This window comes from Aptenodytes patagonicus, chromosome Z (assembly GCF_965638725.1).
Source record: "Aptenodytes patagonicus chromosome Z, bAptPat1.pri.cur, whole genome shotgun sequence".
NCBI classification, from domain to species: Eukaryota; Metazoa; Chordata; class Aves; order Sphenisciformes; family Spheniscidae; genus Aptenodytes; species Aptenodytes patagonicus.
In genome coordinates, this window is record NC_134982.1 from 45,809,450 (window position 1) to 45,823,364 (window position 13,915).

The 13,915-nt window shown below is 44.8% G+C and overlaps 1 protein-coding gene across 2 annotated transcripts in view; it reads left to right on the forward strand.

Annotated features, from left to right (window-relative positions):
- Window positions 1-7,291: 7,291 nt before the first annotated feature.
- Window positions 7,292-13,915, forward strand: part of NTRK2 (neurotrophic receptor tyrosine kinase 2) — a 204,989-nt gene continuing 198,365 nt past the window's right edge. For both annotated transcript variants that reach the window (XM_076362357.1, XM_076362358.1), the window contains exon 1: window positions 7,292-7,618. In XM_076362357.1, coding sequence (XP_076218472.1) covers window positions 7,410-7,618 — 209 coding nt within the window. In that variant the 5' untranslated portion in view covers window positions 7,292-7,409. The remainder of the gene's footprint in view (window positions 7,619-13,915) is intronic.

Genomic DNA, 13,915 nt, shown 5'->3' on the forward strand with positions numbered 1-13,915 from the left:
GAGAGAGAGAGAGCAAGTACGCAGGGTGGAAAAGTATTAATCAAAAGGATCTGCATAGCTTCCACTCTAGACTAAATCCTGAAATTAAACTTGAACAGGAATGCCTCCAGATGACAGCAGAGTGGCTTAGCAGCAAACTTGTCAGCATGTTTTCTCAAGTCAGGCCAGAGGGTGGCAAGGAATTTTGTCAGCATCAAGAGATGATTTCATAAACAGGGGACAAGACAGACATTTTCTGAGAGTAGAGTACTTTACTGTTCTGTAAAGAAGTTAGCAGGTCTTTTATAATAATTCTCCTGTTTTCCTCTTGCTCAGTCTTAAAAATAGTTAATATCATGTGTCTTCTATTGTATAGAAGCTGTCCAAGCACCTGTAGAACATCAGTAGACACAGGCAGACAAAAAGGAAACAAACTGCTAATAAGTACTACATTTACATAGTATCATCTCTAGTACCAATATTTTTAACTTAACAAAAGAAAAAAAATGAAGAATGCTCCCATATATATGATTTTCAGATGGAAGGAGATTAGATTTACCAAGCCATTCACAGTATATTATCCATAAGATAAGTGGAAGAATTACCTCCACTTACAGCTGTGGTACGGACCACCAGGATCTCTCAGTCCTAAATTGATCAGTCAGAAACGATTGATTTCTGACCTTGTAGGTCTCTACTAGTTTGACTGCTTATCTCTGCTCATGGCTCTTTTCTATGCCATTGTGAGAAGTGGCATGCTCAGACATCATCAGTAGTTTTGGAACAGAATTACTGTGTCCTGCCTGTGCCATCAACAATAAGCACAACTGTACAAGCAATATTTTCCCTTGGAAAAACAGGCCATATAATGAGATGTGACCTCAGTTTGAATGAGACACTAGCATGGCCGTGACAAGCGCATCTGCATCATAAATTAAATTATTTCTATCTTGAGCAATAAACTACAGAGCTTTCTTTCTCCAGGTCAGTGTATTGCATTCTATTGGCCTAGAAGGACAAGGAATCAAAAATCACGTTCGCCTCTCACTTGAAATGATCTTAACCCCATAATCACAAGCTATGCACATTCATGGTATGCAGTCCATGTGAATGGGGAACAATAAATGACAAGAGTAGCAGTAACTCAGTAACTTCTGATGCCAACTGAAGTTGGCTTGCAATGTTCCAATAGCTAAGTTTTCAGATGATATCTGATCCTTTTAATTAGTGTGTTGGGACCGGCTTTTGGGTAGTCTTTTTTTTTTTTTTTCTTCTTTTTCACTGATTACTGTAAAGGAGGATTCAGAATATCATCAGCTCATCTTGCCCAAAAAATCTTGTTTGGACTGCTTTTAAACAGGGAGAAAACTGTCAACTGTCTGTTGGATTTTTATTATGTTGGCATTTTCTACCTGTTGAACCTTTGTAATCGAAAGACAAGCATGTCTTCCACAACAAAATATGCGTGCGAAAACAGGCATACAGACAGCTGGATTATCTGAGGGAGAAACGATTTCTGTGAACTGAGCAAGTCCATGCATTTGATACAAACTTAACTTGAACAAATACTGTTTGACAAAACCAGCAAAACAGAATGTTAGAGCTGATCAGCTGCTTTGGGATTCCTGTTGCTGATGTCTTGCTGGTAAAAACAGCATTTACGTTTCGTGTCAGAAGGTGTCCGGAAGGTGGTAAATGGATAGTTGCAGAATCAACAAGCTGCCCTGTTTGGCTGGCTGCAGAGACACTCAGTTCTGAGTGGTGGATAAAATAGACTGAAGTAGGGGTTGGAGCTTGCAGTGACACAGAGAGGAGGCAATCAAGCATGGGGTGGAGGAAGTCATCCTTTTAAAGTCCTTGTTCTAGTTTTACCACCTTTGGGATGATGTTTGCTCTCATAACACTACCAGAAAGCAACTTGTGGAGTCCTGTCAGCCAGAAAAAAAGAGTGCTACCTTGGACTTCAGCAGAAAAGGGAGGTCCATGCTCCTTACAATCACTACTTTTACTGCTCCCTCAAAAAATACTAACTTTTGTTATAAATGAGGAGGGTCCTTCCCTCCACCCTATGATGTGATTGCTTATTGCTGAAAAGAAAGTAGCGCTGCTCTCGCAGCAAACAGATGTGACCAAGGGCTACCAGGAACTCTGTGATTAATAGCTCCAGCCATCAGACGGACACAGACTATGGGCCAAGAGGCTGGGTTAAGTGTCTTGCTCTCATTAGGTCACGGGGGAGGCCACAGCTTTGAAACCCTGTGGGGATGTGAAAAGTGGTGTGAACAATGCCCCTAGAAGAGTGGTTGCACTCATGAGGAGGTCCCGGGTAGACACCTCAGGCAATATCGAATTGGACCCAACCATTAGACCCTCAGGTCCTCATTTAATTCCTTGTTTATTAGAAACATGGTAGTTACAGTTAACTTTTCCTTCCCCCTTCCTCCTTCTTCCCTCCTTCCCAAAATAAAGAGGTGTGCTAATTTTCTTGAGCACAAGGTGGCAGGATTCAGCTTCACTTTAAAGCCAATAAGCACTAAACAGTGCTTGAAACAGGTAAAGTAAAAACGCTTCCATTATTCAGGAGTGCAAAATCAGCTATGATCAAGTAGCTAGATAAATCTGCAAATAGGTGGAACACTGGAAATAACAAAAGCCAGGCTAGGACGCTCAGAGAGCGCCTTGCGTTTGGAGAAGATTCAGAAACGGGCTGTGTGGAAGCCAATTTTTGTCATTGAGGGAAAAGATGTGGGAGCTCAGGGAAGAGCGGCAAGTATGTGTCAGAATAGTTATTAGCCCAACAGATGCTGGAGATTTGAGTTCATATGCTCTGGGTCACGGTGCAGCTGTGTGTCTCTGACCACTGTTCTAGCTTGAATGCAAGAAAAATCTTCATGTGGAAATTTTCATGGGAATCAGGATATTTCTCTGGAAAACAAAAGGTTTCTGATAAATTCAGGAGTTCCCATGAGCTGTCCAAGCTCTCCCTCTTGTAACAACTAAAAATCCCCAAATTGTAAGCAAAATGTAAGCAGTTTATTTCTACGCAGTTTTGGTAAGACTGGTCTTTCTGTATGCACTCCTTTGGACAGGAGAGGATACCCAAGTACACACACAAATCATGTGGCCCTTACCTTTTCCCAGACTCTGTGGTATAATTTCTTATTCCCCCACCTAAATAACAGTACTCTCACAGGGATTCTTGGAATTTTCAGCTCCTGCCTCTTTTCCAGAAATCCACGTTCTCACCTTTTCAGATATTTACTACACTTTCTATGCTATGATACCAAGATACTTTATATACGGTGTATGAGTTAAAGTTTCAGAGTGATCAAACTCAATTTCAAGGCAGTAATTTCAAGAAAACACTTCGAGTATTTCAGCATCTTCAGGTTTTGCTTCTAGTATATTCAGTTGAATGTGCTCTCATAACTTTATCTATAGCAGTAAAAAAATGGGCAAAGAAACGTATATTGCAAGGGAACAGAATCTCTGGGAGGTCTTTAACTTGTTTTCACCTACCTAAGGCAAATCTGACTCTCCTTCACATGCTCTGGGGAAGTGCTTACCTCACCTGCTCTGAGAAGGCTCTATTGTGCCAGGTGTTCTCCAAGATGATCTATTTGTCGTGCTTAACTGTCCTTTCCATACAAAAGTTTTTGTAATGTCGACAATGAATCTTCCTTGCTGTAAATCAAGTGCATTACTTCTTGTCCTATCTCATAGACAAGGAAAAAATTTATTACCTGTCCCTTTGCACACCCTTTTACATATTTCAGGAGTGTTATTGCGCTTCCCTTCATTCTTTCACGCACTGAAGAAAGCCAGTTCTTTCAGCTGTGACTCAGAGTTCATATTTTCTAGCCCTCTGATCACACTCTATATAGCTTTGTCATATTTTCAAGTCTTTGTTCTAGTTTTACCAACTTCAGGATGATGTTTGCGCTCACAGCATTACCAGAAAGCTACTTGTCTCTAGTCGCTTAGTTGTGGCTCTCCTTTAAGTAATGGTTCATAGGAAGTATTTGAGCAGATGTTTCCTACTTTCTTCAATCTGTGAGAAAAAACATAGAAGAACGGTGTTACCTTTGTAAATAAAATTTTTCTATGTAGAAATAAAGTCTCAACTTATCACAGCAATTCTTTGTACAGCTATCCTTTTGTAAATCTAGAATTAAAAGACCCAAAGCATCTAGCTGTGCCTGTTGAAAGAGCTGCTGTTTCCCCCAGTAGGCCAGCAATGGTATTTCTTGGTGGAGCATTCCCTGGCTTTCATTTTGGCAACTTTGGTGGCTCTAGCATACTGCACTTTATCCTCCCACATTCTGCCCCCAATCTATTTTTATAAAATACTAATTTTAGGGAGGAAATATATTTTTAACAGAATTTGGTATTTTACCAACATGTTTTCACACCTGGTTATTTTTGGCATTGTCATGCAGAAATCTATGTGGGTAAGTCCCAACCCTTCTAAGAAACGATTACTGTACAACTCAGCAACACTCTTGTGAGAAATATCCGAGTTGCAGAAAATACAAACTGACTTTTACCGCAGCAGGTGATAATACCCCTTTCCAGTGTGGGCTCTAGCATTGTTTAACACTTACCTGCAGCCTTACGAGGTCAAGGTCTTACCTACAGAACCTTACTCTTCCAACATTACTGAATTATCTAATTAGCCAGCTTGATCCAACCGCATGGTCTTACCTGGAACTTTTTTGACAACTTCTCAGTGTCCTAGAATCACAGAAAATAGAGACATAAGATGTCTGTGAAGAAATAAAGTCCAATATGTGCCCATACATGATTAGACAACTGTGAGCTTATAGTCATAAAATCACTAGAGTATTATGATGAGTATTTATTGCCTTAAAGAGCTGATGTCTTTGTGTTCATCCAGGAGAGAGAGGGGGAATTAAGCATATTTTTCAAAGTTGTAAGCAGACTTGCTGCAGAACAGTAATGCAGGTTTTGCAGCAACTTCCAGGGTTTTGAAATTTTACTTCTGTCCTGCATTAGAGACCTTTCTCAAGGTTTTTTGAAAATGGAATCATATTGCAGTTTATGCTATTAATTTTTCTGTCTCTCTTTTTCTCTTACATACTTTCCTCCAAATCCCAAACTATTTTGCCTCTAGAAAATTGTTCCATTAAATTTTTATCTTACTTGCTATCCTTTTATAAATAGAGAAATATTTTATTTTAAAGCAATTAGTGCCCTTTTTTCCAATTTTGTTTTACTTGTAGACAAAATGCCTTGTACTTGAATAGTATTTTTTATGGACCTTCCATGTTTTTATGCTGCATCGTGTGGCTTTGTTATTCCTTGGGACTCTCTTGATCTTCCTTGTGTTTTATTTAGAAAGGACAAAGTGCTGAACTTGGTAAGGAAGAGATGTATTCTGAGTAGAAGAAATGTATCTATATAATAATTTCACTTGAATTTCAAATAAATTTGGTTTAAATATGATAGCATGATTGCCAATATTTTCAATTACGTCTCTTTACCTTGTCTTCGCTCATTGCCTTATAGGGAGGTATAAATCAATGTTTCAGCTGGTATGGCTATGACTTTCTTAGCAGGATGTTCTCTGAAAGCAAAAACAACCCTGCCTGTGACTATTCCAGGCCTATGAATGCACCCAGTAAGAACTGGATTTTTCTGTAGCCTGAGCAAATGCAGAAAGAACGGAGTGTGCTTTCAATTAATAAGTGCCATGCCAAATTGATTCCTGAGCACTTTCTAACAGTGTATTGACTACTTGTTCTGTACCTTTGTGACAAAAATTCTGTAGCCTTTCTTTCTTTAATTTACCCTGATTTACTCATTTCAAAATACTCAGCTCAGGTAATTAGATAAGAAAGGACCGTCACCATCTTTGGATATAATGGTACAGAGGCAAGTAAACAGCCTGCCAACACGAAGCAAGGACTGCCTGTCATTTACCAGGACAGAAGCAACACAGTCGCAGAAACGGCAAGGGAAGAACACCATTATTAGGCCAAATTTCCCAGGCCAGCCGCTCTTTGCACCTGCGAGTATGTGATATACATGTGTGAATCAGACCTGCCTCAACCTCGATGCACGGAAATGGTAACTCCTTGCCTCCCTCCCCTCCCCCCATGAAGCGGGCACTGTACTGGTCCATAGGGCGGTCGTGGGTGAATTAACCCCCCACGCTAATTGCAGCCGCTCACCCCCCGGGGCCGGGGCGGCGCGGAGCGGAGCGGGGCGCGGTGGGGGTGTAGGCGGGGGCGCGCTGCATGGCGGCGGCGGGACGCGCGGTGGCGCCTGCGGAGCGCCCAGCGCCCGGCACTGCGGCGGGCTCCCGCGCACCGGCATGGCTGCGGAAAACCCGCAGCCGGGGGCGTGGGGGAGGAAACCGCAAAACATCCCCGACCGCGGAGCTGTTAAGGGAAGGACAAGGCGTTTTAGGGTCGCCCATCCGTCGCCTCCCGAAGCTCTCACAACATCCCCGTTTACCACCCGATGGCGAGATCCCGCCCTGGCGGGGATGCCCGGTGCCCCTCGGCAAGGTGTCCCCGGCTGCGCCCGGCGCGGCGGACCGTCCGCACCGGCGGCGGGGCGCTCCCCATCCCGCGGGGCGCGCGCGGACGCGTGTGCGTATGTGTGTGTGTGCGCGTGTGTGTGCGCGCATCTGTGTGTATATGAGTGCGTGCGTCTGAAGGCTCAGGCGCAGCCTGCCTATTGGTATCTCCTCTTCGGCACCCTCCCTTCTCTCCCCCTCCCCCCTCCTCCCTCCCTTGTTGCTTTTGTCCTTTTTTTTTTTCTTTTTGGATTTCAGGCTCGTTTTGTGGAGTTTCTGCCCCTCTCTGCGTCAGCCCCACGTCACTTTGCCGGCAGCTCCCCGGCTTGGGCTGGATCAGGAGCCGGGGCTGCTTTATTATCAGCTGGAGGGAGGAGGAGACGGTGCGTAAAGCGGCGAGCACGGCGCCCCGAGCCCCGCCGCCGCTGCTGCGGGCTGCGCCTGCCTCCCCGCCCGCCCTCCCTCCGGCGGGCAGCGGTCGCCCGAGCCCCCGCAGGTAGGAGCGCAGCCTCCGCCACCTGCCCCCGCCGCTCCGCGCGTTTTGCAGCATCATCGGGAGCCGCCGCGGGGGCAGGCGGCGCCGCTGTCCGCCCGCCCGCGGGGCCGGGGGCAGGTGCCGCGCCGCGCCGGCGGCCGCGCTCGCCACTCTCCGCCCCAGTCCCGCCGCAGCGCCCGGCTCCGGCTCCCGCCGCCCCGCGGAGCCCCCCGGCGGGCAGCGGCGCGGGGCGGCTGCGGCGCGGCGCGCCCATGTGAGCCTCGGCCGCGGGGTGCCCGCCCGCGGCGCGGAAGGCTGCGCACCTTCCGGGCGTGCGCCCCGGCAGCGGCGGCGGCGGGAGCAGGAGCAGGAGGAGGCCGTCGGGGCAGCGCTGGAGTGAGCGGGGGCGGCATGGTGTCCTGGCGGCGGAGGCCGGGGCCCGGCCTGGCGCGGCTGTGGGGCTTGTGCTGCCTGGTGCTGGGCTGCTGGCGGGGCGCGCTGGGCTGCCCCGCGTCCTGCCGCTGCAGCTCCTGGCGGATCTGGTGCGCGGAGCCGGCGCCGGGCATCGCCTCCTTCCCCGTGCCGCAGCGGAGCGCCGAGGGCGACAATGTCACCGACATGTGAGTACGGCCCGGGCCCGGCCCGGCCGCAGCCCGGGCGCGGGGGCGGCGGGACGGAGCAGCCGGGGGACGCTGCGGGAGGGGGCGGCGGGCGGCGGGGAACTTCCCCGCGCCGAAGGGCACTTGCTCCGCGGGCAGATGCGGTGACTGGAAGCCTAAAAGCCCGGTGTGATTTAATTTGGACGAGACTTCCCAGAGATACCGCTGCGAGCCCATTTAGATGATGAATCCTAATTGCCCGCGATGCGGTTCCCGGGGAGCGGGGCGGGCGGCGCGGCGGGAGGGCGGCGCGGGGCTTCGCCGCCGGCCGCTGCGGCCGCTGCGGGACGGCGGGGCAGCCGGGGGGCGGGAGGGCGCGCTGGGGTGCCGCCGCCCGCCCCGGCCGCTGCCGGGGGGCGCGCACCGCCCAGACCTCACCTCCGCGGCGGCAGCAGGTCTGGAAGGGGGGGTTTATTCTGTTTATTTTTTTACTTTCGCTCCCTCAGTTTATTCCTGTGAACCGAGAGTTTTGGTGGGTGGCTTCCTCCCCTCCCTCAGATCTCTCCTATACTCTTTTTCTATTAAAAAAAAAAAACAAACCAAACCCAAAAACAAAAAGGGAGGAAAAAAAAAAAGGAGGGGATGCGGCAGATTCTGGTGGAAGGGACAGCATACTATCTTCCCTGCTCTGGCCGTAGGCATGCGAGCTTGCTTTGCCCTTCTCAGTAAGGCGGCTGGAAGGAGAAAATACTGAGCCTGCAGAGGAATGAGCGTTGTGCTGTCTCTGAGCAAGTGCTGGAGGATTAGGAAACCGTCGTCAATAGTGAGGATGGTGCAAAAAGTTTTTTTTTTTCTCTTACCCATGCGTTGCTTCCATCCTCGTTTGCCTGCAGATTATATTCAGTGAGGGAGTTCTGTAGCTTTCTGTGTTCAATCCTGCATCATTTCACAGCTCTGTACTCTGTGGCGTCCACATACGTTGCCTGAGAAAAGCTGCAAAGGCTCTTGCTGAGCAAAAAATTTTGGATACCAGACTTGTAGATGACAGATCTGAGGAAAAAAGCCTTCTAAAGCTGTTTTGTCCATCTCCATATTTCCCAATCCCTGTTGTTTTTGCATTGTTTCCGATGGCATTTTTAATGTAAAAGATAACAGAATATTTTCCCCAAAATCTATTTCTCACTGTTTGCATTCTCCATCCTTCTTCTCTTTTTCAGTTTCCTTTAGAAACAATATAAAAATACCGTGAAATACTGTGTGATTTTAGATTAAAGTCTAGCCTTCATGCTACCCTTCTGCAGTTTGCTGGTCAATTTGCTGCATTTCCCTGCGAGTGTTTGGGGAAAAAGCTGGAGACATTCATTTCTACTACTTGTATACAGTCTACCTTTGGTAGATTTTTAGGACCTATGGTAAAGAAACAGTCTTTCTGAATTGTTACAGCAGTTGTGGTTTCACATGTTTGTTTAATATTCTGTGGTTTGCTTAATTAAAAAAAAAATGCTTTGAGCTATGCATCTCTGCTCATTTTCATAGGCTTTGCTAGCCTTGTTATCCGGTACTTTCAATTTGGAGGTAACAGAGCAATTTCCCCCTAGAATTTAAACTCTGTTTAAAAGGCCAGAGGAGAAAACACATATGTAAATATGTATTCCAGCCATGATCAACTTAAAACATGTCTAGTCATTTTGCATTGATGCTTTTGGTTTTCATTTTCACTGTCCTTACAGTTCTTTCCAGTTTTTACTGTATCGTTCTGTGACATTGCACGTTGTTGTGTTTGGTGATCTAAAAATAATTTTGAGTCATGGATTTCTCAGGAGATGCTGTTGCACGTATTTAAGATGGCCTTTTCATGCGTACTTTTAACATAAAATACAGAGGATCTTTAATTAGTTTATAGGCATAAATTAAAAATTGGCCTGCAGTAGCTGTCACGTTATTTCATTGTGGGAACTCAGTAAACAGTAGATATGTAGGGAAGCGGTTCTAATATGGTAGATACAGGCTGTGGAAACATTTTTTAACACCACACACTTTGCTTTATTCTAGCTAAGAAACAGGTTTAAGAGGCTGGGGCATTGCATTTTACTTGGGAAGCTTCAGGCCTGATCTTTCTTTTATGGGCTCTATAGATACAGGAGCACAATTCCATTGGTCTCTGGTAGAATTACTCTTGGTATAAATAAGAGTGAGAAGAGCATAAGACGGTTAATTTCTAGTAATTTATTCCCATGTATTTCCTGAGTGTCTGTTGAAACCAATCCTTCGTATGCTGCTTATATCCTGCTCTTGACGGGAGTGGATCCTGCAGTCCTAGGTAAAACATCCACAGGCGCCCGGGGCATGTGGGCTGAGTCAAGATCCTCACCTGGGCCATATGCACTGGGAGTGTTGGGTTAACTGCATGGTTAGGGTGGGCATGTGAAACCCATGGTGGTGCAGAGGGTTGGCTGCGGGCCAGGTGGATGGCACCAGCAGGCAGGATGTCAGTGGGCAGCGAGGGCTTCCCCTTGGCTCCGAGAGGTGGGAGAGAAAGCTGGGGTGGTCCCAGGCATCAGGCAGCCTCCATCACTTGATTACCCAGGTGCCTCAGCTCTGTTTTGGCCCTTAGGCAAATTGCAGTTTAGAGCTTAATAAACACTCTCCTGCCAGTCCAGCTGTTTCTTGATTCCTGGTTGGATCCCCCATCCAAATCTACTGAGCGCAGCAGAAAGACACCTAGAGCACTTCTGCATCAGCCCTGTGAGGGCCAGCTGCTGAAACTTGGTGTGGGAGGGCATAAGAGTATTTATGCCTGGTGCTTTTCTTAGTCATCTTCCTTACTCTTTCCCTTCCTAGCTGTTTTTGCACGGTTTTCTATTAAGGTGAATGAAAGACAGATTTTGAAAATTCTCTGTCTCTAACAAGATTTTAGATTCGTCCTATTGGCTAGGGTGCTGACGTGGGCTGGTCTTTATCTGGAAAACATGTGCCAGTGCTAAAATTGCTTATCATAGCAGAGCTTAATCATAATAATTGTTTGGTAGTTTTGATATTATTAGAGATAAATTGAACTCCAGAGTGAGATCCTGCATGATACTATGATATCAGTCATTGAAACTCACATTAAGAGCCAAGGACCAAGAGTGGTGAGAGCAAAATCAGTAGATAAGTGTTGTTAAATCTGTGCATTGTAGTCACAATAGCAAATAAGTAGTCCTTGGTGAGATCACTCAGGCAAAAATATTAATAGGATAGTAAATGAGTAATTTTTAAAGTGTTCAGGACTTCTTGTAAAAGGTCTGGTCTAGTATTTTCTCATTAAGTAACATGTATTGTTAGTATATCTCAGTGTATATGACTCTTCAAAGACTTTGATTTCAGTGTCTTCTTGCAGTGCAAGTACATTCCTGGCCTACTTTCACACTTCTGGTATCAAGTCATGAATATATTGACTTATGATTATTCAGGTGAATGGGGTTTGAAATTAATTGGTGTATTTCAGGAAGAACTGCTTGCCAACAAAATAGTAGGTGACTTTTAAGCTCTTGCCTATTAAAAGAGAGGCGATTGTGTATTGCGTACATTTCAAAACCACAAAATAAATTTCTAATGCAGTTATATAAAGCACTCTAGAATTGTTAATAAATAAGACAGGATAAGTAATTTATAGAGTAAATTATTTAACAAGTCATGTGAGACTTGTGCTAAAAAAAGCCATGTTTAAATTCAAATGAAGCTCAGAACTGTTGTTTTTTTGGGTCTCTTTCATTTTAGCTTTCTAGGTTGTTGTAGATTTAATATAATATAAAACTGTCCACAAGGCTCCTCAACCCCCAGCCCCTTCCTCCTCAAAACAACTTTTGGCTGTGCAGCATTGCATGGCTTGGCTGGATTGAAAAGTTATTTCTGGTGACTTGGAATTGTACAATAAAACATGAGGCATCAGGCTACAAATTATTAACAGGGTTTTGGACAGTAGTGGTATAACTGCTGCTTTTAGGAATTTGTCCTTTTTTTTCTTTAAATCCTCCTTTAAGGATCTGGGTAATTGGTTAAGGTGAGTTGAAAGTAAGCATTATGAAAATCAGTTTTGTAATTTCTAGGCTCTAAAAATACTCCAAATATCACAAAGCATTGGGTTTTGTATATACTGGGGTTCTTTTTTTGCTCTCAGGAAACCTTTTGTATAGCTTGTTTTAGTCCTTGTCCTTCCGGTTGATGAGGACTGATGGGGCTCCTCCGGGTTCTCCACTAGGGCTGTCTTTGGCAGGCTGAGATGAAACAGCTCCTGCTGGAGGAGGACAGCATCCTTCAGGAGGGGCTCAGCATTGCGAAGTGTTGGGCTGGCAGAACACTGCCTCTCCCTTTATGTCTCTGGTCACTCAAGAGTTTTAAGAGACGTTTGGGATTTATATACTAAAATGAAAGCCATTTGTATGAATTCAAGGATTTGGTCTTGAACACGTTGCTTTCAAGAAACTTCCACTTCTTTCCATACTAATGAGAAAACAGAGAGCCTGGCAGCGCAGCCTGTGATATCTTTAGGATGGCATTTTCCAGATTTCTCAGGTTCTATTTTTTCTTTATTATTTTTATGCTGACAGTGTAAGGGAGGAAGTAGCTTAGCAAGATTCTAGATCCCAAATCATTGTAAAGCAAAAACTTTTACATAACTAAACAAGGGCCTTATTTCTCCATTTTGGATTTTGTTTTAAAGTTAGAGGGACACCCCCCCACCCCCCACCCCCGTTCTTTTTGGATTGCAGTTCTCTCCCTCCCCTGTTTGTCATCTGTCACTGCAAGAATGTCTTAACAATATGTCAATGAAGGTGGCCATCCAAATATCCTTGCCCAAGCTGGATGAGCGTAGCAGATAATGAAGAGTAATAAAAGATGAAAAACGGAGCAGAGAACTCTAAAACCATCTCAATCCTTTACTGATGTTAAATGTATATTTAGCTTGTTACATCTGGAAAACCTCTCTTTGAAAACTGTCCTTTAAAAAGTGAAGCACCAATTGTATAAATTTATTAATTTACTTGCATTTCAGATGGAAAAGTAAATTCGTAGAGGTTTGAAAGCCACATGCCTCTACTGCCTGGGATGTGAATATGCTCTGTTACTGGATGCTGTTTGTGTTTGCTAAGATCTCTTAATCCAAATGTATGTAGGCACATAGCTGCTATGAAAATCAAATATAATCAGGATGCACCTTAATTCCTGTTCGATTGTGAGCCTATATTTTCAGAAACTGCATAAAGCAAACCAAACTACTCTCCCTCCTGAAATATGCATATGGAGATCCTGTTTCTTACATAGCTACTATTAACCATAACATTGAACAATCATAATGGACTTATGGGAAAGGAGCCATGCCATGGAAATTCTGTTGTGAATATGCATTTTTTTTAATTTTCCTGGAAGAAAATGACCTGCATTGAGTGTTGATCATCGACAGAAGTTATAGCTGAAACTTAAATATATTTAATACCAATTCAGCTATTCTTGTTTCTGGCTTGTGTTGTCATCGGTAGGATACATTCTTGAAGATCAGATTTCAGGTCAATATTTTGTTCCTGGACAAGGCCTGAAGAAATGACATTTTTTTGCAGAAGGAAGAGAAAGTGGAACAAGGCAGGCCCAAGGCCCAAGGCATTTTCAGAGGCAGTTTAAGAGATCGTAATCTCTGAATGGTGTGACTTGAACCAGTCTTTTGCTAAGCCTGCTGGTCCTGATCAAGCAAGGTACTTAGATGCCTTTTATTTCAGGGGGAAGCTGAGGTTGATATTCTGGCCTTGTTAAAGTCAGTGGCAAAACTGGATGGAATTATCGTTTCACCAGAGTAGAGTAGTTTAGAGGACACATGTGAAGGATGAAAAGAACTTTGATTTAAGTATTTTCCTGCCTGTTTCAAGTTTGGAAGAGAAGGGGCCTGTTGCTCCATTATTTGATGTGTTTTTGACTTGCGGCTTTTCTTGGATCTCAAGTGTTTTCCTACTGTGTGAAGACTAAACATGTCGAGGCAAGAGGAAGTTGAGATTATTTTAGAGGGGTCTTTTATGAAGTTTTAGATAATTCTGTATTGAAATGAACCTGCACCTCCGTGTACAAAACAGTAGCAGCTGCAGTCACGACAGGAGCTTGTGCTGGATCCATAGAGGATGTATGATTCACTGTATACAGTTGTCTGATGTATAAGTAAAAGAGCAATAAATTAATGAAAGTTAGTCCATTGGTGAAACAGGAAAGCAGTGAAATGGCAACACTTCTGAGCTCCTTATGGAAGAGTCTGTCCATAGAGCTTTAGTTGGGGCTGGGCAAGTTACCTATTTT